This window comes from Callithrix jacchus, chromosome 13, assembly GCF_049354715.1.
Source record: "Callithrix jacchus isolate 240 chromosome 13, calJac240_pri, whole genome shotgun sequence".
Taxonomy (NCBI): Eukaryota; Metazoa; Chordata; class Mammalia; order Primates; family Cebidae; genus Callithrix; species Callithrix jacchus.
In genome coordinates this window covers 3,621,211-3,646,603 of record NC_133514.1, presented here as the reverse complement: position 1 = coordinate 3,646,603, position 25,393 = coordinate 3,621,211, and the positions used below count along the sequence as shown (strand labels likewise).

Below are 25,393 nucleotides of genomic sequence, written 5' to 3'. Positions count from 1 at the left end.
CTCCCACCTGCCTGGAAGCCGCCCCCAGTGTCTCCCTCAGGGGATCCATAACAGATCCCTACACCCCCCCACATCAGGCCAGGTCCCCATCTCCCTACTCCTGGAGGCATCAGGCACTTGTGTCAGGGGTTCTGATTTCTGCTGGCACCTAGGACCACAGCCCCCACTGACAGGGGTCACAGTCTGCGTGTACCTGAACCTCACAGAGAGGAGCAGAGCGACTTGGAGCCAGAGGCAGCACCTGCTGGCAGTGCACAGCCACCTGGACGCAGAGTGACGCGCTGGGGAGAGGGTCACTGATGGCAGAATGGGGGGTCCTCTAGGGCCAGTTTGGGGGGCATCCTGGATGCAGGAGGACATGAAGGAGGGGTTACCGATGGCGGAATGGGGGGCTCCTCTGGGGCCACTGTGGGGGCATCCTGGATGCAGGGTGACATGCTGGGGAGAGGGTCACTGATGGCAGAATGGGGGGTCCTCTAGGGCCAATATCAGGGGTATCCTGGATGCAGGGTGACATACTGGGGAGAGGGTCACCAATGGCAGGATGGTGGGGGGGTCCTTGAGGGCCAGCGTTTGGGGCTTCCTGGACACAGGGTGATGTACTGGGGAGAGGGTCACCGATGGCAGGATGGTGGGGGTCCTCAAGGGCCAGCGTTTGGGGCTTCCTGGACACAGGGTGATGTACTGGGGAGAGGGTCACCGATGGCAGGATGGTGGGGGTCCTCAAGGGCCAGCGTTTGGGGCTTCCTGGACACAGGGTGATGTACTGGGGAGAGGGTCACTGATGGCGGAATGGGGGGTCCTCTAGGGCCAATATCAGGGGCATCCTGGATGCAGGATGACGTACTGGGGAGAGGTCACCGGTGGCAGGATAGTGGGGGGTCCTTGAGGGCCAGCGTTCGGGGCTTCCTGGACACAGGGTGACATGCTGGGGAGAGGGTCACTGCTGGCGGAATGGTGGGGGTCCTCTAGGCCCAGTGTGGGAGGCATCCTGGACGCAGGGTGACAGGCTGGGGAGAGGGTCACTGATGGCGGAATGGTGGGGGTCCTCGAGGGCCAATATCAGGGGCATCCTGGATGCAGGGTGACGTACTGGGGAGAGGGTCACCAATGGCAGGATGGTGGGGGTCCTCGAGGGCCAGCGTTCAGGGCTTCCTGGAGTGCAGCACCCAGCATGGGAGGGCCAGCATCCGGGGCTTCCTGGAGTGCAGCACCCAGCGTGGGAGGACCAGCGGCTGGGGTCTGCATTAGTGCTTTCAGCATGTGTTTGTTTTGTGTGGAGTAAAAGGCATGTGTGATCCAGATAAACTCCCATAACTGGTTCATTTTCTTCTTTTTCTTATAATCGGTTGTCCGTACAGTGTTTGTTGAGAAGGTGCTGCAGAGACTTTTTCCTAACGTTCCAAGTGGCCAAGAAAAGAAGGAACCCCAGACGCTGGCCATCCAAACACCGCCCAAGGACGTGACCTCTGAGAAGGCAAGACAGAAGCCTGTTCAGCCTTCGACAGGTGAGGGTGTTAGCAGCTGTGGACGGGTCTCAGGGGGCGGAAGTGAGTCACCCATCGTCACCCTCACTCGCCCTGGAGAGTGCGTCCTCTGGGCCTTGGGCATCTGTCTGCAGAGGTTCTGCAGCAGGAGGGCAGAGCAGGCACCACTCCTTACACAAGCTCCGCCAAAGCCCCTGTGGACTCCCCAGAAGGCCAGGTCAGGGTGCTGCTTTTGGGGGGTCACTGACTCACATGCTCTGAAGATGGCAGTTGGCCTGTGACCGGGGCTCAGCCCAGCTTTCCTGTCCTCTGAGGAAAGCAGGTACCTCCCCCACCGCGACATGTGACCCCAGTCCCTGTAGCAGCCCCGCATGGCCTCCTTGGCCCCGTTGCCTTGTGTCCACTCAGGGACAGGCTTCTAATATCTTGGCCCATGGTCTTAGGCCATCGTCTGTCCCGTGACAGAGCACATAACCTCTCGTGGCCACAGGATCGTCGGCCATGAGAGTCCCCTCAAGTCCGGCTCCCCCAGTGCAGCTCCGCTCTCCTGTGAGACTGAGAGAGGCCCCAGGGAGAGACGGGAATAGACCACCTGGGTGCAGCACATATAGACAGTCCATGAGCTTCCCAGTAAACACCTAAGTCCACAAAGCCTGAGAGAGGCCAGGAGGGTCCATTCAGCTCCCAGTAAACACCTAAGTCCATAAAGCCAGACGTGGGGTCCTGAGTGCCATTTCTGGGGGTCTCTTTCGTCTCTCTTCAGCAGTCGTCTCTCACTGGGCAGTTGAGTTCCTGAGAGTGGCCCGGTCTTCAGTTTTCACGTACCTTACAACAGCCCCAGTGGGATCTCAGCCGGCAGCCCCCATCATCCCACAGATCAGCTTCCAGCCCCAGAGCTTAGATCTCCGTTCACTGTGAACTCATTTTGCCTCAGACGTCATGTTCCACATGGTGATTCCATTTCCAGGCCAGCTCAGAAGCCCGTCTGACCTGTGATGTGACGGGTGCCATGGACCCCATTCTGGTCCAGGATAGAAGACAAGTGAGAAGGAAAGTTTCCTTCACATCTTCTAGATACGGGGTCATGCCAGGCACACTCTTCCTGTGGGACAAATCCTTGTTTTCCGTGTTCCCTTTCTGCATTTTTTCCCAGATGGCTTAATGTTTTCAAATGGTACAAGCTCCTGGTGTAGTGGGATAAGTTCTGATGAAGGAGTAAATGCCTGCTGTTGGGCATAGTTTTACCTTTTGAAGAATGAACCTGTTTCAGGCTGGGTTGCCCCCACCACAGCCGCCACCAGCAAATTCTTGTTCAAGCCCTAACTAACCCCCAGCACTTCCGAATGTGATTGTATTTGGAGATCGGGTCCTAAAGGTGATTAAGGGTAAAATGAAGCCGTCCGGGTGCCCCTAATCCGGTGTCACTGGTGTCCACATTGGAAGAAGAGATCAGGACACATGTACATGCAGAGGCCTGACCCTGTGACAGCAGAGGAAGCAGCGTCCACAAGCCGCGGACAGAAACCAGCCCTATTGAGACCATGACCTTAGACTTCCAGCCTTCAGGACTGTGAGAGAACAAATGTCTGTTGTCTAATGCACCCGGTCTGTGGGGCTCTGTAGTGGCAGCCCTAGAAAGCTAATACACTAACCATTGTGCCTGTTAGAAATTGTCTGGCTTTTTCAATCAACTTAACAAAGTTTTTAAAGAAAAAGCAGTTATGAAAATCTGAAAGAAACAACAAAAAAGACTTCCGGAACTAATAAAGGTTTGTAATAGGTTGTGCTTTACAAGGTCAACACACAGAAGTCAACTGCTTTCCTCTATATCAGGAAAGAAGAAGGGGAATTTGCAGTTTAAAACACCCGGCACAATAGTGCTGGGACCACCTGGACATCCACATGCATAAAAATAGAGACACAGACCTTAGACCTGTCACAAAAATGTCTTATTAAAGATGGGTCTTAGACCTAAGTGTTAAATGCAAAACTCTAAAACTCCTGGAAGATGACATGGGAGGCAGTCTAGGTGGCCTTGGGTTCAGCAGTGACTTTCGATGCAACACCAAAGGCTTGATCAATCAGAGAAAGAATTCATCAGCAGATGTCCCGTCCATAACATGGACATCATTAACATTAAAACCTGCTCTGTGAAAGACACTGGTCAAGAGAAGGAAAAGACACGCCACAGACTTAGAGAAAATATTTTCAAAAGACGTATTTGACAATGGACTATTATTCAAAATGTTCAAAGAATTCTTAAAACTTAATAAGAAAATGGGCCAAAGGGCCAGGTGCGGTGGCTCAAGCCTGTAATCCCAGCACTTTGGGAGGCCAAGGCGGGTGGATCATGAGGTCAAGAGATCAAGACCATCCTGGTCAACATGGTGAAACCCCGTCTCTACTAAAAATACAAAAAAAAAAATTAGCTGGGCATGGTGGTGTGTGCCTGTAATCCCAGCTACTCAGGAGGCTGAGGCGGGAGAATTGCTTGAACCCAGGAGGCAGAGGTTGCAGTGAGCCAGGATCGCGCCATTGCACTCCAGCCTGGGTAATGAGCAAAACTCTGTCTTAAAAAAAAAAAAAGAAAATGGGCCAAAGATGTGGACCTCACCAAGGAAAATATGTAGATGGCAAATAATCATGTGAAAAGATGTTTCACATCATATGTCATCAGGGAAATGCAAATTAAGAGAGTGAGACACCACCGCACACCTGCTAGAGTGGACACAATCCAGCACACTGAGAGCACCAGACGCTGGAGGAACAGGAACTCTCGTCGCTGCGTTTCATCCACAGCTGAACATACTCTTTACCTGTATGACCCAGCAGTTGTGTACCTCGACATTTATCCAAATAAACGGAAAACGTCCGTAAACTGCATGTGGCTGTTACAGCAGCTTTATTCATAACTGCCAGCACTTGGAAGCAATGAAGACGTCCTTGAGCAAGTGAAAGCATCAGGAAATTATTCAGGCCCAAAAAGAAATGAACTATCAAGCCATGAAAACACATGAAGGAACCGTAAACGCTTATTACTAAGTGAAAGAAGCCACTCTGGAAAGGCTACACACTGTGATTCCAACTTTGTAACACTGTGGGAAAGCAAAACTGAGGAGGCCCCAACAAGATGAGTGATTGGCGGGCCTGGGAGGAATAGGTGGGGCCCAGACAGGTGGTTTCACTGTCTGACGGTTGACTTCTCTAGGTCACCGTTGACTTCTGTAGGATGCCGTTGACTTCTGTAGGACACCGTTGACTTCTGTAGGACACCGTTGACTTCTATAGGTCACTGTTGACTTCTGTAGGACGCCGTTGACTTCTGTAGGACACCGTTGACTTCTGTAGGATGCTATTGACTTCTGTAGGATGCTGTTGACTTCTGTAGGATGCCGTTGACTTCTTTAGGACACCGTTGACTTCTCTAGGACACCGTTGACTTCTGTAGGTCACCGTTGACTTCTGTAGGACGCCGTTGACTTCTGTAGGACACCGTTGACTTCTGTGGGATGCTGTTGACTTCTGTAGGATGCTGTTGACTTCTGTAGGACGCCGTTGACTTCTTTAGGACACCGTTGACTTCTCTAGGACACCGTTGACTTCTGTAGGTCACCGTTGACTTCTGTAGGACGCCATTGACTTCTGTAGGACACCGTTGACTTCTGTAGGACGCTGTTGACTTCTGTAGGATGCTGTTGACTTCTGTAGGATGCTGTTGACTTCTGTAGGATGCCGTTGACTTCTGTAGGACACCATTGACTTCTCTAGGACACTGTTGAATTCTGTAGGTCACCGTTGACTTCTCTAGGACACTGTTGACTTCTGTAGGACACCGTTGACTTCTCTAGGACACTGTTGACTTCTGTAGGATGCTGTTGACTTCTCTAGGACACTGTTGACTTCTGTAGGTCACCGTTGACTTCTGTAGGACGGTGAAACCACCCTGCGTGATGATGCTGTGATGGTGGGCGCAGCTCATTCCACATTAGCTCCAACTAATAGGATGTACCAGAGCGGACTCCAGTGTGAACTGCAGACTGGGTGGTGACAGTGTGTTGCATAGGCGTGTTGATTGTAATACCGTACGGCTCCGACGGGGATGATAATGGGGAGGATGCGTGACGCCGTTATGCCTTACAAGAATCAGGCCGCCGCTAGTATTTCCTGTTTTTCTCTGAATTTTACTGAACCAACATTTTTAAGCTTTTTTAAAATTCTGTCTTTATTTTATTTTTGCTTTTTCTTTGGTCTAACCTAACGAAAGTTTTAATGGTGATTGTTCACCAGTAACATATTTGCTGGTCAGAAGAGGAAATTAAGTGGAAGCAGTTGAAGCTTTATGCATAGATGGATGAAGGATCATTTCTAAGTGAGAAAATAGTATCTGTAAATTCCAGGCCAGTTTCATTCCAGAAGATACATATTTTCTTGCCTAAAGTGATTGACTTTGCACTTTTAAAATCACTGTTTAAAAATAAGCACTTTGAGACCTCCTTTTCTCCCTGAAATTGTCAGGAGACAATTCTGTGCGTTGCTATTCATGTTTTATTTTACTGAGTTATGCACTCATACAGCAGTGGCATATGGGAAGCTTTATGTCAGGATGATTATTTCAGGTTGGTGTTGAAAGACTTCTTATTTTAAGTGGCTGGGTGCTTTGCGATTCTGACAAAGCACTTGGCCTTTGAAGCTGTTGGTGATCCTTTGGGTGATGTCTTTTCACAAAGCTTCAGCATTCAGCTACTGCATTTCAGTGGCATTTGTAAGATACTGTTTAATACGAAGATGTTGAATTAAAAGTCAAAATACTGATGTGAGTTGACCTAGTCTCAAAGGTTAAAAGATGATTTTTTTCAGGGAGTGAATGAGAAGGTTGGGTGCATGAACCTTTTGCTGAACATTGGAAGCCGTGCCCGGGTGGAGTTTCCAGTGCAAAGTAATGCGTGGGCACACCCCAGAGAAACAAGCTGTAGCCCGTGAGGGGTGACCCCACCAGGGCGAGGGTACAGGCACTGCCCCTGCTTTGATTCCCTCAGTGACTTGGTCATCTCACGTGTGTGATGTCAGAGGGTTCATACTCTGGTCTAGCAAGTCTGATGTCCTTGGGTCAGTTGTCTTGACAGTTTAGACCCTTAAATTACAAGCCACCAAAACCACTTGGCCCTGGCTTAAATGGGGATTTGTGATGATAAGGTGGTGTCACAAGGGCATAGATAGGTAAGTCTGCGTCCCAGAAAGCTAACCTGAAATTTACCATTTCAACTTAACCATTTCAAAATATACAATTTAGTATACAATATACTAAAATTATATTGACACTGTTGTACAACCATTCCATTACCACCATCTAATTCCAGAATATTCTTACCATACCAAAAAGAAACACCTTGGCCAGGCACAGTGGCTCACCCTGTTATCCCAGCACTTTGGGAGGCTGAGGTGGGTGGATCACTTGAGGCTAGGAATTGGAGGCCTGGGAGGTCAAGGCTGCAGTGAGCCAAAATTGTGCCACTGTACTCCAGCCTGGGCAATACAGTAAGACCCTGTCTCAAAAAAAAAAAAAAAAAAAAAAAAACTCCTTATCCCTTTACCCCTCGGCCCCCATTCCCTATTCCCTCTAGCCTCTGGAAACCACTAATCTGTTTTCTTCCTCTATAGATTTGTCTGTTCTGGACATGCCATATAAATGGAATCATGCAACCTATGGCATTTTGTGTCTGAGTTTTTTCACGTAGCATAATTTTTTAAAGGTTCATTTATGTCGTAGTGTGGGTCAGAACTTTGTGTTTTAAGGCTGGATAACATTCCTTTGTATGTATAGACCACACTCATCAGTTGATGAACATTGGTTGTTTCTGCTTTTTAGCTGTTGTCAGTAACGTTGCTCTGAGAATCCATGTACATGTTCCTGTGTGGTCTGGTATAGATGTATGTTTTTGGTCCCCTTGAGTTTATAATTAGGAGTGGAAATGCAGGGTCAAATGGTAACTTCATGTTTAACTTTTCAGAAACTGCTAGATTCTTTGCCACAGCAGCTGAACCATTTCACATTCTGTCCAGCCTTGTACAAAGGTTCCAGTTTCTCTACGTGCTCATTGACACTTAGTTTCTTTCTTTTTTTACTTTTATGGGTAATAGCCACCCTAGTAGGTGTGAAGTGGTATCTCACTGTGGTTTTGCATTTTTCGGATGACTGAGGATATTGAGCACCTTTTCCTGCATATTGTCCATTTGTGTGTCTTCTTTAGAGAAGTATGTTTAAGTCCTTTGCCTGATTGCATTGTATTCTGTTGCTGAGTTGTAGGAGTTGGTTGTATATTCTCCATTCTGAGTCCTCATCAGATACCTGACTTGCAAATATTTTCTTCCATACCATGAGTTATCTTTTCATTTTCTTAATGGTATCCTTTAAAGTCCCAAAGGTTTTAATTTTGATAAAGTCCAATTTATCCATTTTTCTTTTGTTGCCTGTGTATTTTATATCATATTTAAGATATCATTGCCTAATCAAAGGTCAAAGATTTATGCCTAAGTTTTCTTCTAAGAGTTTTATACTTTTAGCACTGATGTCTAGGTCTTTAATCCATTTCGAGCTGATGTTTGTATATGGTGTGAGGTTGGGCTACAACCTCATTCCTTTGCATGTGACTATCCAGTTTTCATAACACCATTTTTGGAAGAGACAATTTCCCTATCAAGTGGACTTAGCACTCTAAAAATCAGTTGGCAGCTGGGTGTGGTGGCTCATCCCTGTAATCCCCGCACTTTGGGAGGCCGATTTAGGTGGATCACTTGACATCGGGAGTTGAGACCAGCCTGGCCAACATGGTGAAACCCCATCTCTACTAAAAATACAAAAATTAGTCAGGCACCTGTAGTTCCAGCTACCTGGGAGGCTGAGGCAGAGAATTACTGAACCCAGGAGATGGAGGTTGCAGTGCGCTGACATCATAACACTGCACTCTAGCCTGGGCAACAGAGCAAGACTCTGTCTCCAAAAAAAAATAGTAATCAGTTGGCTATAGATGCTGGGTTTATTTCTGGACTCTCAATTCTATTCCATTGATCCACATCCTTCCCATGTCTGTGCCATCCACCTTCCTGTTTTGATTACTGTAGCTTTATATGAAGTTTCTAATTGAGAAGTGTGGGTCCCTCAACTTTGTTCTATTTCAAGACCCAGGATCTCTTGCAATTCCATATCAGTTTTAGGATCAACATGTCAATTTCTTCACAAATAAAAACCATTTGAAATTTTGGTAGGTATTGCATGAGTTTGTAGAACACTGGGCAGTATCGTCATCTTAACAATATTATGTCGTCCAGTCCCTAACTTTAGGGTGTCTTTTTATTTATTTAAATCGTCTCTAATTTGTTTCAGCCATATTTTGTAGTTTTCAGACTGAGATTTTTCCTTTTTTATTTTTTCCTTCTCATACGTCCCCTTTTTTATAAAGTTCATTGCAAAGTGTCTTATTCTTTTTGGTGCTATTGTACTTAGTGGAATTGCTTTGTCTGTTTTCTTTTTGGAGTGTTCTTTGTTTGTGTATGAAAATGCAAGGGATTTTGTGTATTGACCTAGTGTCCTGCAGGTTTGCCGAACTAGTTTATTAACTCTTACGGTTTTGTTGTGGATTCCTTCGGATTTAAAATCCGTGTCACTTAACAATATAATCCATTCCAAGAGATGCGTCCTTAGCAGATTCCATCGTTGTGTGGGCATCACAAGGTGTACTTAGACGCCATAGCAGAGCCAGCTGCAGGCCTGGGCCGTGGCACAGCCTGATGCTCCCAGGCTGCTTGTCCACTCAGTGCGGGCCTGTGCTGAACCCAGTGGCAGCTGTAACACACTCTGAGTGTTCACATATCCAAACATTAAAAAGGTACGGGGAAACCACAGCGTCATCATCTTATGGGTCCGCCATCCTATCTGCCGTCAGCCTTTCACCAAAATCTTGTGTGGTGTGTCACTCTGCAGGAGCCTGTCACCTGCGGTTTCAGGTAGTTTTACTTCTCCTCTGGGAGTGAAGATGGTTTACTTTTCGCTGTCCGGTCTGGATGCCCTTTGCTTCCTTTTCTTGCTATTGTTGACCAGTTGCCCTGACCGGAAGTTCTAACGTGATGTTGACAAAAGTGCCGTGAGTGGGAGTTCTGGTCTCGGTCCTGATCTGAAGGAGAAAGCATCTCCGTGTTCACCGTCCTGTATGACGTTAGCTATGGGTTTCACACATGGCCTTTATCATGTTGAAGAAGGGCCCTTCTATGCTCAGTTGATTGATTTGTTTTGTTTCATTTTTATCATGAAACAGCACCATATTTTTTGAAGTCTCGGAAATTTTAAAGGAAAAATGTTATAATTTACTTGCACCTGGAAAAAGAGAAGTCTTGGCCCGGGGCAAAATGATGAAATCACAACAGAAAAGGTAAGAAGCATGGATCACTTCTGCGCAGGCCATCGTGCAGCGTCCGTTGAGATGCGCGTCCAGGGCAATGCCTGCCGGACGTCTGGGCTGGGCCGAGTGGCATCCTCTGAGGGACAGGAAGCAGCTGGACGAGGGACAGCGCCCACATCTGTTCTTGGAGGTGAGGCTGAGGAAAATGATCCCGTACAGTCAGGACAGCGCATGGTCATTTTGACAATGAGTCAGCCAATTGACTGAAGTTTGTTCACTTTACACGGTATCTGTTTCTTCATTCTAGAAGAGTGTTGATAATTCCATTTGTCCCAAAAGTAAGACTGATTTGTCAGCAATCAGAATAACCAGTGTGTATGCATCTTGGTAAATTTCTTTCACCGAAGAGCCCATATTGAACCTTTAAAAATTTTTTTGTCAGTTATATCTTGCATATATTTTAGATGTAAAGAATTCTGCAGGAATTATTGTTAAAAACAGCAGTGTTCTGCCCACCACTCCCCCCACACAGCCCTCCAGCTCCGTGGCTGCTCCTCTTGGGTAAATCCCTCCCGTTTCAGACTCACACACTCACAATGCTACTTCCTGTTTTCTTTTTTCTCTTTTTTTTTTTGGTCAGAGAGAGGGGGCGAAGTCTTATGTATTGACCTTGGAAGCTAAGGATTTCGGATTTGTTAGCACCTTCCCTCACCATAGACGCATATTTTTTACGACCCTTGTCCTCCTAATATAAGTTCTTCAAAATGTTTGTACTTCAGGATTGTTTACATGCTGATGTCTCTGTAAACTCTGTTTCTTGCTGAGCCACATAAGAGGATTATTCCGTTTGCTGTAACCTCTAGTGTGATGTGCGGAGCTTTAGTAGAGAGTTAATCGTTTTCTTGGATTTTTTAATTTTCTTCTAAATACTTAATAGTACTGACTCCTCCTTCACCCTCTGCCTTTGTGCTGTGGTCAGACACATCCAGGACAGACCATTCCGCCCCCATTATGGGCTGCCCCAAGTCCTCTCACTGTCCCCGGGACACCTTTTGCTGTCCTGGGCCTCTGTCTTTTTCATTTTGTGGGTTTGCTTTCATTTGGTTGAAACACATTCCCTGGTAACTTCCTGAAACATGGTTTTTGGGAGATACATATTTTAGAGATCTTGAAGGTCAAGTATACCATAATTCTTGTACTTTAAAGTTTTCAGGGTAGGCCAGGCTCAGTGGCTCACGCCTGTAATCCCAACACTTTGGGATGCTGAGTGGGGTGGATTGCCTGAGGTCAGGAGTTCGAGACTAGCCTGACCAACATAATGAAACTCCGTCTCTCCTAAAACTACAAAAAATTACCTGGGCACAGTGGTGGGCGCCTGTAATCCCAGCTACTCGGGAGGCTGAAGCAGGAGAATCACTTGCACTTTGGTGAGCTGAGATCACCATTGCCCTCCAGCTGGGGCAACAAGAGCGAGACTCAGTCTCAAAAAAAAAAAAAAAAAAAGTTTTCAGGGTATAAAATTCTAGACTAAAAATTGTCTCTCACACTTCAAGACTTTAACCTCCAGTGTCGCTGTGAGAAGGTGACACTGAGCCTCGATTCCTTTGGCTATGAGCAGTTTTTCTCCCTTGGGACTCGGGGGGTTTGCTTCAGGCTTTCGCGTGGTGGACCGTTGCCCTGAGGTTTGAACGTGGCCTCTTTTTATATGTCGTGGCCTCCATAGCCTGGGAGCACATGCCACTGTCCTGTTTCCATGATCATTTCCTCCTCTGCTTTCAATCTTTGGTTTATGAAATTTCTGTCATTCAGACGTTGAGTCTCCCAGTAGATCCCCTTTTTTACTTACATCTTCTCCCTTATTTTTGATTTGTGTCCACTTGCTGGGAAGTTTTCTCAAGCTTCATCTTCCACCCTCGTTTCTGTCATCGCATCTCAGCGTCACAGCGGGAAGGAGGAGGGATGCGCCTCCCCTGTTCTCTGTGGACGGGCTCTCCTTCCCCACTTACCTTATGGTGTCTTCACCTCCAGTGCTGGTGCCTGGGGCTCCCGAATGAATCCAGTCTCCTGCCTGCAGTGGGGAGGCTTCTGCAGCCCGCTCGCCTACACCCCTTTTCCTCCCCACTTCCAGGCTCCCTGGCAGCCCTGCTGGAGCAGGTCTCGTGTCTGTGTCTTGGCGGCCGTTACGTGACTCAAAATCCCGTCTGCTTTGCACCCTCAACACCGTCTTTTTCATCTGTCCTCATTTGTTCTCTCTGTGTTGCAAACCCGCTCACTCTCATTTTGTTGGGGCCTTGGGAGGGGGGTGGGGTGTGTGCGTTTGTTCTGTCCTGCCCTTCATCTGTATCTTACTGATGTGTCGTTAACAGATAGGGTGGTTCGTTTCTGTCCACTTGGCTATTCCCACAGCTCCTTCCCTCAGTGATGGGGGCACGAGAGGCCCTTCTGCCTCTCTCAGAAGGTGGACATAAGCCCTTTTAGTTTCCAGCTCCTGGGGTGGAAGCTCATGTAGCTCATGTGCGTGGTTGCAGACTTGCTGCCTGCTTGGGTGGTGTGGGCAGCTCTGTGCCTCCAGCTCTCAGCACCTTGTTGGACCCTCCTTCAGCTGACCCCAGGACTGGGGGGTACCCAGCCTGGGTAGGACACCCACTGCTACCATCAGCAGCAAGGACTGAGACAGGCTTCCTCCTGGTCCCCTGGGTGTCCAGCTCTTGCTCCTGCCTTTGACTTCTGCCCTGCCCCTCTGCATTCATCACCAGGGCTGTGCAGGCTGAAAGGGTCCACTTTGGCGAGTCTTGGCAGTTAGCTGCCTACACAGTGTAACTCATACACAAGATGTGAACCCTCCTGCCAAGCTATTACCGTCACCTGTCCTGGGGCCTGGAGCTTGAGTGTCACGAGAGTGAATCCTGCAGGTGCCGTGAGAGTCACGAGAGTGAATCCTGCAGGTGTCTGAGTCATGAGAGTGAATCGTGCAGGTGCCTGAGAGTCGTGAGTGTGAATCCTGCAGGTGCCTGAGAGTGAATCCTGCAGGTGCCTGAGAGTCACGAGAGTGAATCCTGCAGGTGTCTGAGTCACGAGAGTGAATCGTGCAGGTGCCTGAGAGTCGTGAGAGTGAATCGTGCAGGTGCCTGAGAGTCGTGAGAGTGAATCCTGCAGGTGCCTGAGAGTCGTGAGAGTGAATCCTGCAGGTGCCTGAGAGTCGTGAGAGTGAATCCTGCAGGTGCCTGAGAGTCGTGAGAGTGAATCCTGCAGGTGCCTGAGAGTCGTGAGAGTGAATCCTGCAGGTGCCTGAGAGTCGTGAGAGTGAATCCTGCAGGTGCCTGAGAGTCGTGAGAGTGAATCCTGCAGGTGCCTGAGACTCGTGAGAGTGAATCCTGCAGGTGCCTGAGACTCGTGAGAGTGAATCCTGCAGGTGCCTGAGAGTCGTGAGAGTGAATCCTGCAGGTGCCGTGAGAGTCGTGAGAGTGAATCCTGCAGGTGCCTGAGACTCGTGAGAGTGAATCCTGCAGGTGCCTGAGACTCGTGAGAGTGAATCCTGCAGGTGCCTGAGACTCGTGAGAGTGAATCCTGCAGGTGCCGTGAGAGTCGTGAGAGTGAATCCTGCAGGTGCCTGAGAGTCGTGAGAGTGAATCCTGCAGGTGCCTGAGAGTCGTGAGAGTGAATCCTGCAGGTGCCGTGAGAGTCGTGAGAGTGAATCCTGCAGGTGCCTGAGAGTCGTGAGAGTGAATCCTGCAGGTGCCTGAGAGTCGTGAGAGTGAATCCTGCAGGTGCCTGAGAGTCGTGAGAGTGAATCCTGCAGGTGCCTGAGAGTCGTGAGAGTGAATCCTGCAGGTGCCTGAGAGTCGTGAGAGTGAATCCTGCAGGTGCCTGAGAGTCGTGAGAGTGAATCCTGCAGGTGCCTGAGAGTCGTGAGAGTGAATCGTGCAGGTGCCTGAGAGTCGTGAGAGTGAATCCTGCAGGTGCCGTGAGAGTCGTGAGAGTGAATCCTGCAGGTGCCGTGAGAGTCGTGAGAGTGAATCCTGCAGGTGCCTGAGAGTCGTGAGAGTGAATCCTGCAGGTGCCTGAGAGTCGTGAGAGTGAATCCTGCAGGTGCCTGAGAGTCGTGAGAGTGAATCCTGCAGGTGCCTGAGAGTCGTGAGAATGAATCCTGCAGGTGCCGTGAGACTCGTGAGAGTGAATCCTGCAGGTGCCTGAGAGTCGTGAGAATGAATCCTGCAGGTGCCGTGAGAGTCGTGAGAGTGAATCCTGCAGGTGCCTGAGAGTCGTGAGAGTGAATCCTGCAGGTGCCTGAGAGTCGTGAGAGTGAATCCTGCAGGTGCCTGAGAGTCGTGAGAGTGAATCCTGCAGGTGCCTGAGACTCGTGAGAGTGAATCCTGCTGTATGTGCGGCGTTGTCTGGTCTCTTTCGCGTTTTGCTTTTGATCGTGCTTCTTGTCCGTTTGCATTTCTTCTTTTAAATGTCTCTTCGAGTCTTTCCCGTCTTGGCTGGAAGTGGGAAGTGTCCGCTCCTGTGGTTATAGCATCTTTCTCTGCTTTCTTAGTGTGTCTGCACTCAGGAGTTTTCCTGCACTTGTGAGTTTTCCTGGGTGTGTGCCTAGAGAAGTGCTGGTTCTGGGATGTGTACATTTCAACCTAGTGACAGATTCGCAGCCTGTCTTATAGCTGTGCCTCTGTGCACTCACTCCATTCACCTGGCATTCCTGCTTCTCCAGGCCCCAGTTAATAGTGTTTGCAGTCTCACTAATCAAATGTGAGGTTTCTGTTTTTCTCCAGCACATGTGGCCCATTGCTAAGGAAACTGGACAGCCTTTCTCGCCTCCTGGCCATCTGCCTTTGCCCATGTTTCTATCGGGCTTGTCCTACTAATTTCTGGGGTTCTTTAGATATTCCAAAGCCCTGGCCATGGGTGTTGTATGTGCTACAAACACCTTCTCTCTGTGGATTGCGTTTTCATTTTTAAAAATATCAGTGTCTTCTGTTGTTTAGAAGTTGATATAATGTGACTTGATCTTTAATTTCATAGTTTTTCTGTTTTGCAAATCTGTACCTAAAATGTACCCCAATAACAAATGTATTTTATACTTTTTTCTAAAATACATGTGTCATGGTCAGACAGCATTCGCCCTGGCAGTTGCGTGGTGGGAGGTGGTGCTCCGGCTCCGGCTCTGTGTCGTTCACCTGGGCTGCAGCTTCTTCAGCCCTCTGTGCTGGGCCCATCCCCAGGGCAGCAGCTCTGTCCCAGGCCCACGTCTGTGCCTTGGCTTCCTAGCTGCTCTGGGGTATGGCATGTTCTCATCCAGTTTCCCAGCTGCTAGGGGTATGATGGATTGCCATCCAGGCCCCATGGGTACGGTGGGCTCTCATCCGGCAGGGCAGACCCGTGGGTACAGCGGTTCCCATCCGCAGGGCAGACCTGTGGGTACAGCGGTTCCCATCCGCAGGGCAGACCTGTGGGTACAGCGGTTCCAATCCGGCGGGGCAGACCCGTGGGTACAGCGGTTCCCATCCGCGGGGCAGACCCGTGGGTACAGCGGTTCCCATCTGGCGGGGCAGACCCGTGGGTACAGCGGTTCCCATCTGGCGGGGCAGACCCGTGGGTACAGCGGTTCCCATCCGCGGGGCAGACCCGTGGGTACAGCGGTTCCCATCCGCGGGGCAGACCCGTGGGTACAGCGGTTCCCATCTGGCGGGGCAGACCCGTGGGTACAGCGGTTCCCATCCGCAGGGCAGACCTGTGGGTACAGCGGTTCCCATCCAGCAGGGCAGACCCGTGGGTACAGCAGTTCCCATCCGGCAGGGCAGACCCATCCACCTGGTTCTTCTCCAGCCATTGCTCTGCTCTTCTTGGCCCTTGGCTTTTCCATTTGTATTTTAAAATCAGGTCGAGTTGCAGCAAAAAAAAATCTTGAACACGTGTTTGCATTTGTGTCATTGGCAGATGCTTTGGGGACAGTCCACGTTGTCCATGATGCTACACTTCCTCTCAGCTTCTTTTCCTCCTTCATTTTTGGGCCAGGGTTGCCTTTGTCTTGAGAGCTGGGCTGTGCATTTTAGGCAGGTTTGCTGTGTTTTATCTGGCATTGTTAAGTATTTTTGGGGCGAGTTTTTCTTATTATCTTATCTGCCATCTGGAAGCCTCTGATTAAAGAGTATTTTACCAAGACTGATTAGCTGGTTAAGAGTCTGTGAAAGACAGCACACCTCATCTGCATGGGGGAGCCCACCCGATGGGGCTGGGACTTCCACAGCTGAGCACCTTTCCCAAGCAGCCACGAGGCCGTGGGACCTTTCACTGCACTTGAAACAGCTGTGATGAGGTGTAGCTTGGAAGCTGGACAGCGAGGACTGAGTGTGGAGCTGTCGGCATGTGCACACGTGTGGGTCTCTGCTGCTTTTTGCCAGCAAAACCGACAAAAGACTTTTCAGGCCAAGCACAGTGGCCCATGCCTACAATCCCAGCACTTTAGGAGGCCGAGGCGGGAGGATCTCTTGGGCTCGGGAGCTCAAGGAGACAGTGAGCCATAATCGCACCACTGTACTCTAGCCTGTGCAACAGAGCAAGACCCTGTCTCTAAAAAAAAAATTTTTTTTTAAGATTTTTCAAAAGTGTGTTATTTTTCAATGACCACCTTGTCACTGAGTATTCAGGAAAATGGATACTCATAAATTGCTGGTGGAAATGTCCTTCAGGGACAGGCATGGTGGCTCATGCCTGTAATCCCAGCACTTTAGGAGGCCGAGGTGGGAAGATCACTTGAGATCGGGAATTCAAGACCAGCTTGGGCAACATGGCGAAACCCAGTCTCTACTAAAAGTACAAAAATTAGCTGGGCGTAGTGGTGCGCGCCTGTAGTCCCAGATACTTGGGAGGCTGAGGAGTGAGAATCGCTTGAACCTGGGAGGCAGAAGTTGCAGTTTAGCTGATATTGCACCACTGCACTCCAGTGTGCGCTACAGCTCAAGACTCCATCCCAAAAAGAGGAATGTGATATAGGGTGGCCGATCTGGAGGGCAGTTTACAGGATGCGTTAAAATATTACAGTGTTCTGTCTTTGGCTAATTCCCTTCTGCACTGTTAAACTCACTCAGATCCACAGCCCCTGTACCTGGGGGACCCAGAACTCATGACTGTGGCTCCCCTGCCCCCACCCATTCCCAGCTCCGACAGCTCCTATGTCTCAGGTGCACACGTCTGCAGCCCCTGTGAGCTCTCCAACCTGGGTCCAGCCCCAAACTTAGGGACTTTTGTGCCTTGTGGCCCATCAGGAAGCTGCCTCATTCCCCAGAACAAAGCTCCTGGTCCCACACTCATCTCAGGGACCTCTCCCAGGGGCTCAAGCGCAGGTCACCCCACACCCATCACTCCCTCTGCTCTCAGACCCCACAAGCTGCCACTGCATGTCCTGAATCCCCTGTGTGTCTGGCATCTGCTCACGGAAAACTTGTGCTGACCCCTGAACTCCCTTCCACCCTGAGAGGGGCGCCCGGGTGGGTAGCTGCAGGGGGCAGGCACTGCAGGGTGGGAGCAGGGAGACCAAAATGGCAAAGCCTGCCCTGACCCCTTACCCACCCTCAGGTGTGGGGTGTAGCAGGGGGAATGAGGTGCACATGGCCCCTGGCATTGCCTCCAGCACTGTCTCCTGCTGATTCAGGTGCCCATGTGGGGCTGGTGTGCTCAGGCTTCTCCATTGCTGTGCAGAGAAGACAGACAAGGCCAGGCCTGCACCTACAGGAGGCTGGAGAGTGAGTGGTGGCCGCCCTGTCCCCTGGGACCATTCCCAGCTGTCAGGAGGAACGGGAGGGAGCCTCAGAGCCAGTACGCAGACAGGCCATGGATGAAAAAGCAAGAGGCCATGAGAGTTAGCTGCTGGATTCATTTAAAAGAAAAGAATAATATGTGTGCATCTGTGTACACACTAAGAGTCCTGCCGGCACATGCAGCCAGTGGTAAGGCTGGCTGCCTCCTGGGAGGAGTCTCTGCGAGCCCCACGAAGGGTTCCAAAAGGAAGGAGAGGAGCGGTGGGTGGGAGGAGCCCGTACAGGCCCAGGCTGATGGGAGGGAGGAGAGGAGTGGAGGGTGGGAGGACCCAGCACAGGCCCAGGCTGATGAGAGGGAAGAGAGGAGTGGAGGGTGGGAGGAGCCAGCACAGGCCTAGGCTGATGGGGAGGAAGAAGAGTGGAGGGTGGGAGGAGCCAGCACAGGTGGAGGTCGATGGGGAACGAAGGAATGAAGTGGGGGGAGAAAGGGAGGCAGGAGCTGCTGTGAGCTCTCAGCCCGTGTTCAGGGATCTGTGTCAGATTCAGGGTCTGCTCACAGCTAGCCTCGTGGCAGGTGCCTGTGGAAGTCTCTGATTTCTCTACTTTCTCAGTGAAGCAAGTGCAAGGGCTGTGGGGAAAGGGAGGATGAACTTTGAAAGATGGTGGGAGAGCCACGAGGGAATGGCTGAGGGTCCAGTCCACACAGGGCTGGGAGGTACCCGGCGCTCTCCTGAAGCGGGCCAGGGGCTGGCTGTGAGTCCCTTCATAGCTGTTGGCTGCCAGGAGAAGCCCAGAGGAGCCGAGGGGAATGTGATGGGGAGACAGGAGCCGGGTTCAGTGACACCTGCGAAGGGGTGATGATGGTGAACCCACAGGGCACCCACTGCCTGTCACCCCAGGGCTCCGAGCCACCACGCTCCTCTGCTTTCCCGGGGGATGCTGGTGCTTGTGACTTTTCCAGTAGGGAGCTGGCATTCTGACCTAGTCCCAGGTACTCGGGAGGCTGAGGAACGAGAATCGCTCGAACCTGGGAGGCAGAAGTTGCAGTGAGCTCAGGTCGTGCCACTGCACTCCAGCCTGGGTGACAGAGCAAGACTCCATCTCAAAAAAAAAACAAAGGAATGTGATTTAGGGTGACCTTTCTGGAGGGTAGTGACTCTTAGACGCCAGGTCCAGGGGAGCTGTGCTCACACCCCCTGCACTCTGCGTCAGGGTAATCGCTGCTGCCCACCCTATAAAGGTAACCGGTCTCTTCCTTGCACCTGATCAAGACAGGTAATGTCCAGCTTGTGCGAGGCACCAGTGCCCTCACAGTAAACCATAACTTACCCAAAAGAACATAAAAAGTCAGAACCGGAGGCCATTGTGGATTGACATGGTGACCGTGATTCACACGCAGGCAGGCTGAGGTCCCGCGGAGTGCTTGCTCTGTGTCCGCCTGGTGCCTGTGACTGTAGCAGGGGGCCCCATGTGCCACTTAGAAGCCCAGCCCTGGCTACAGGTGCCTCACAGACCGGAACTGTGTCCCTGGTGTGGTACGTCCTGGACCTGTCTTCTTAGCTGTGTCCTTGTTTTCTCTGCATGAGTGGGGTGCTCGCTGACCCTCCTGTCCCTCCCAGTGACTAAGTGAACAATGACATTTCCAAGTTCTGTTTAACTTTCTTATTAAGAAAGATTTAGCCGATTAAAAGCTTCCAAAAATATTCTGTGAAAAATGATCCAATGTTGATTTCCCCGACAGGGGACAGTGTGCTTAGAAGCCGTCTCCATCTGCCCTTGACTCTCGCAGTGAATAGCTTAGTAATTAATGAGCTGCGGTGAATCAGATGAGCTTAAGAACTGGGATTCTGGCACCCTACCTTCAAGAGAGCAGAATGTACTGACGACAGTGGAACCTGGAAAGGCTTCAGGGTGTTTACGGTTACATTCTATTGCATGTGTTAGTGATTTTGCTCAATATCTGTCGTTGTTTTCAAAATAAAAGGCATATCGTTTGGTGACATTCCAGCTGGGATGTCCCCTTGTGTTTGTCACCTGCAAGAGAGGCACTGCCACATTCTACATGCAAAACAGAAGACTAGACAGGCAGAGCTGCCCAGCATTGGACAACAGCTTGAGAGGAAGTGGCCCTACTGCCTTCCAGACTGTGCGTGAAAAGCCCAGAAGCTCCTGTCCCTAAACCAGCAGTTCCCTGTGCAGGAACCGAGCAGCCACGTGCGCAGAGGGGCACACGGCAGGGGAGGCCCCTGCAGCCGTCCACGGTCAGCTCCACGTGGCCATGGAGGAGAGTGGTTAAGTCCTGGTTACGATTCCATCGCCTGGGGAGTGATGCAGCCATTAAAAGTGTGCAGATTTAAGTTACCGTATGTCATTTTAACACACTGTATTCACTCTGGACGATATTACACATGTAAGATACAAATGTACAACTTATGTAAGCGTATAATAATAAAGCATGTGACACGATCCCGTGAAGATGTGTGTGTCTCTGTGCACTTGTGTATTTGTGTATCTCTCTGTCTCTGTATATGTCTCTCTGTGTCTGTGTGTGCTTTCCCTGTGTGTGTGGTCTGTATGTTGTCTGTGTCTGTGTGCCTCTGGGTAAGTTGTCTGTATTTGTGTGTATCTGTGTTTGTGTTGTCTGTGTGTGTGTGTGTGTGTGTGTGTGTGTTTTCTGGATGTTTATGTGTCTGTGCATATGTCTTTTGTGTGTATCTCTGTTGTCTGTGTGTGTGTGTATCTGTGTATTGTCTCTGTGTTTTCTGGATGTTTGTCTGCGTGATGAGTGTTGTATCTCTGTGTTGTCTCTGTGTGTGTGTGTGTGTTTCTGTGTGTTTTCTGGATGTTTGCATGCATGTGTGTTTGTTGTGTGTGTGTGTGTCTGTGTGTGCGTGCACACACACACAGTGTACACATGTTGTTAGCATGTGTGCCCTAAAATCCCAAGGGACTCCTGGTGTGATGACAAAGCTTGTGTCATGTGGACTGTTTCTATTTGCTGCTTGAGACTCATAAATTAGTTATGTTTTTATATCGTATTACAAAAACCCAGAAGTTTACATAATAAGCAATTTACTGTGAATTTAAATAATCACGGGTAGTTCCTTTTTTCTTGGCTGGATGTGTAGCTGACTTGCTTTTTTGGCAAAATACTTGACGTATTAAAATCAGTATTTATGACACTGGTTATGTCTTATTGACCTATTTGATTTCGTGTCTTGAATGAATTTAGTTATAGAAATTATGCTGATGTAATCAGGGCAGATAAATAAATGTCTGACTGTGTTTCATGAAATTTACCAGTTCCTGTTATTTTCCTCCTGTGTAGTAGACGCTGGCGCTGAGACCCCGACGGCCAGGCAGCTCTACACGGCCCCAGGGCCTCCGGAGGGCTACGTCCCCTCCTGGCCAGAGCCCAGTAGCTGCAGGAGCCCCGAGAAGGTCTCCAGCGGGGATGACACGGAAGGTAAAGTGTGGGCGGGAGGAAAGTCGGACGTCTTTGCGGATGAACTAAACTTACTTCCCAATTTTCCATATTGTAATACCTTTATCTAAGCTTGTACTGGCAGGGGTGGGTGAGCACGTTGTGACACTGTATAATGAACCGTACATATGTATTTTACAGCCAGTAAAAGTGATGGTTAAAAAACTTGCCAATGACAGGAAAAAAGGCTTTAGATGGGGGAGACTTCAAGTGGGAATGTGTCTGTAGCCCCTGTTGAAGGCTTTGGAAGCGCTCTGGAGTTACATGGAAAATACCATTAAATGCCTGGTAACTTGTCTTGGGTCAGTAAAACATTATTTCCTTGATTTTCCAAGTTTTTCAAAATTTCTGAGATTGTACATCAACTTTGCAATCAAGGAAATAACTTACTTCGACTCTCTTTTGGACAAAATCATTCTAATTGCTTTGGTTGCATATCTTATGAATGAAAGAACCTGCCGTGTCCTCTACTTCATACAGTTCACTGTTGAGCGTGGAAGAGCCGAAGTCGCCCGTAACATCTTCACCTTCAGGGGGTTTTCCCTTCATGTTGATCTTTTTAAGGAGCACCAGAGGAATTTAGAATTTTCAAATAAAAGTTGGACCTAGATGATCTGTAACAATATAAAGTAAGAAGCTCTATATTCCAAACATTAATTAATTTGCATATCAATAAAATGTGGTTTTTGACTACGTTTATCTTTCTGGCTTCCTAATTAAAGGATCAGAAACCATAAAAGCAAAAACGAGATAACTAGGGAATAATGGATTCATCCTTTCAAGCCCTGTTGAAAATCTTTGAAAAACAGTCATTAGATAAATAGATTATTTATCTAGAAGATTTAATTGTGTTCTTATGAAGAGAAACGACTTTGGGTGAATATGCTTCATTACCTCCTTAATCTGTGGAATGAGGAAACACGTTGGCACTTGCTCCCACCCTCCCTGTCGTCTGAAGTTGACTCTCACGCCCTGTTGTGCCCAGTGGTCCATGTGGCTCACGTCCCCAAGGGCAGGCCTATGCTGGACCCCAGGGTAGAAGGGTCATTGGCCATGAGCCAGCATTGCGCAGGCCATGTCAGGACTGAGCCAGGACAGTGTTCTCACAGGAAGTGGAAAGGTGTTTGCGCCAGCAGACAGGCATTTCTGTTCACAAGCTGCTTCTTGAGGACGTGTGTCCAGGATCCCTTGAGTCATTCTTTCCCTGTTGTCTGGGTCCCCTTGCCACCTCCCCCAGGCAGGCTGTCAGGATGGCCTGGCACCAGTGACTTGAGATGGTAAAGTTGGAAAAAAGGTAGCAATGGCCACCCTTTATTGGTGATACCTACCTTTGTTTTTCAAAGAGAAAGAGAAAAGGCCCAGAGCAAGCCCTCAGCACAGCCTTGCAGCTGGGGAGCCCATGCAGGGCCCTCAGCAGCCAGAAGCCACGAGAAGCAAGGATGGGACCCCTCTCCCTCTGACCCTCCAAGGTTGGCACAGCAAGAAGGAGACCTTTTGAGCTTTTCCAGTTGCAGGCTTTTTGTTTTTTGTTTTTGAGACAGAGTTTTACTCTTGTTGCCCAGGTTGGAATGCAAATGCAGGATCTTGGCTCACTATAACCTCTGCCTCCCGGGTTCAAACGATTCTCCTGCCTCAGCCTCCTGAGTAGCTGGGATTATGGGCACCCACCACGCCCAGCCAATTTTTTCCATTTTTAATAGAGATGGGTTTCTCCATGTTGGCTAGGCTGGTCTCAAACTCCTGACCTCAAGTGATCCACCCACCTCAGCCTCCCAAAATGCTGGGATTACAGGCATGAGCCACCGCGCCCGGCCTTCCTTCGGCTGAAGTTTTAAGCACAGAGGTGAGAAGTGGAGCTGGAAAAGTAATGGCCAACATCGTCGTGGTCTCTCTTGGAAACACTCAGTTCGCCAGCTTTCGTTTTGAATACGCTGGGCTCACACATCCGTTACCTTGTGGCTCCCAGGAAGCTGCAGAGAGAGGAAAGCACTGTTTGTTTTTGCCTTTGCCGTGCCTGGCACCAGACCCCTGGGTGTTGACACTCAGAACCTTGCGCAGCCCTGCCCTGTGGGGCGGCCCCTCGGCAACTTGGATCAGGTGCCCAGGGCCCTGTTGCCCAGGCAGGGGTGGCACACCCGGTGCTCAGCCCTCAGCCCGGCCCCTCCTGGCTGCGCGGCCTCTGAGATGTGGTTTCCACCCTCGTTTCCTTACTTGCTGTGCCTTTGGGTCTGCAGGTCCCGGCCCATCAGGCTGAGGCCCTGCCCTTTGTCTTGTCCTGGGTTCCTGCCACTGCCTGTGAGGAATGGAGATAACCCTATCACTTAGGGCCCGTGCATATTTGTCCTGAAGACAGGCAGGCTGTGCCCAGAGCCAGGACAGAGACCTCAGCACCAGCACCTCAGGCTGTCTTGTCTTTGTTCTTTGGGTAGTCTCTGAATGCAACAGGCACAGACTGGGTGCTCTGGGGCCTCACAGCTTGTCAGGAACGGGCAGAAAAGGGTGGGCTGGTGAAGTCTTGAATGGCGTAGTGTCGGATGTGGTTCTGGGACCTCTCCCACCTGGGTTGATGGGTCTTGGCTGCAGACAGAAACATGCATGTACTCCTCATCTTATTGACGTGGGGCTGCGTCTTGCTCTCCAGAAGCTAGGAAACCTGTGGCCTGTTAGTGACAGAACAAGCCGCTATGCCAGAAGAAAGCTGTCCCTTTTGGCAGATTCTCCATGGAAAATGCTACCCAGACGCATTAAGTAGGCAAATTCACTTATCTGGCAGGACGCTCTTCTGCTCAACGTCCTGGCATCTTGTAGGGACACTGCCCTCCATGAAGTTACAGAGCCTGTTACAGTGATGGGAAGACCCCTCCGGCCTGCTGTGATAAGTCACGTTGTCCTCAAAACATCCTTTACAAAAGTCTGTCATCTCCTGCATGGACTGCATTACAGGACTGTGGGCCCAGCTGACCACTGTGGGGACAGTGAATGCACAGGAGACGCCGTGCCTTCCCCACGGCAAGAGAGCCTGTCCCTATGCCACTGTGCAGGAAGCAAGCACAGTCATGTAATTTTTAGAGGAAAATGTCTGCAGTGCCCCCAGCATGCCTCTGTTCCCTGGGATTTCCAGTGGCACACCCTGACTGGCAACTTGCATGGCATTGCACCTTCCCGCTCCTGCCACACGCCTCCAGGAGGAGACGAGGGATGTGGGGACACAGCTGGCATCTGAGAGCCTCGCTCAGGGAACACAGGAACTGATCAGTCCCCATTAGGTTTCAGAAATGCTTATCTTACATCAAATCAAGATCATAGGTGAGGCCAGGTACGATGGTTCATGCCTGTAATCCCAACACTTTGGGAGGCCAAGGCAGGCAGATCACCTGAGGTCAGGAGTTTGAGAATAGTCTGTTCAACATGGCAAAACCCCACCTGTACTAAAAATATGAAAATTAGCCAGGTGTGGTAGCATGCACCTGTAATCCTAGCTACTTGAGAGGCTGAGGAACAAGAATCACTTGAACTGGAGCAGCAGAGGCTGCAGTGAGCCAAGATCACACCACTGCACTCCAGCCTGGGCAACAGAGTGAGACTCTGTCTCAAAAAAAAAAAAAAAAGATCCTAAGTGAGCTGTACACCTAGTTTATATGAGTGTACCTCTCCGGGTGGACATCACCTTGGAGTTTCACTTTTTATATTCATCTTTTATTACAGATGAATCAAAAGACCTGGAGAGGGTTGGCATTTTTTCCTTGTTTTTGTAAAACTATCGTTTAAAATCTTGTTCCTCATTCACTGTACAGTCACTAGCAGTTATGTAAAAATCCAAGTGAAAAGTATTCCCTTTAGAGTTCAGTGCTAGAAAAATATTTTGTTCTATGAACTGGTGTACTTCTTGTTGGCTAAGCGAGGGCTTCCTCATTGATAACCTTTTCGCTTTGGCTGCCAGGAAGCTCAGGTTTCAGCTTCTCATTGTTTTTACTCAGTAGCAGTTGTTTCCTTTGACCTCCATTTCTGGTAGTTACCTTTCCGCACTTCTCAGCCGCTTCACTCATTCTTCTTAGATTAGGTTCTTAAAACAGGGCTTGCTTTCTGAGCCGCATCTTTTCCTTTTCGGAGGTACACTGAGTAATCAGGATTTATCAAGTAATTCACTGTATTAGATGCTTTTCAAACGATGGTGCTGGGCAGTGTGCTCAGGTCCTAAGAATGGGAAGAGCCCGGGAGGGCCCTGGCGTTGTAGGAGCTGATCCTAGCTGGGGAGGCTCCTGTGGGTGAGCC

The 25,393-nt window shown here is 49.6% G+C and overlaps 1 protein-coding gene across 1 annotated transcript in view; it reads left to right on the top strand.

The window, feature by feature from the left end:
• ERICH1 (glutamate rich 1) overlaps nt 1-25,393 on the top strand; it is a 62,020-nt gene that overhangs the window by 14,991 nt on the left and 21,636 nt on the right. The window contains exons 2-3 of the mRNA XM_035269808.3: nt 1,362-1,508; nt 20,969-21,103. Coding sequence (XP_035125699.3) covers nt 1,362-1,508; nt 20,969-21,103 — 282 coding nt within the window. The remainder of the gene's footprint in view (nt 1-1,361; nt 1,509-20,968; nt 21,104-25,393) is intronic.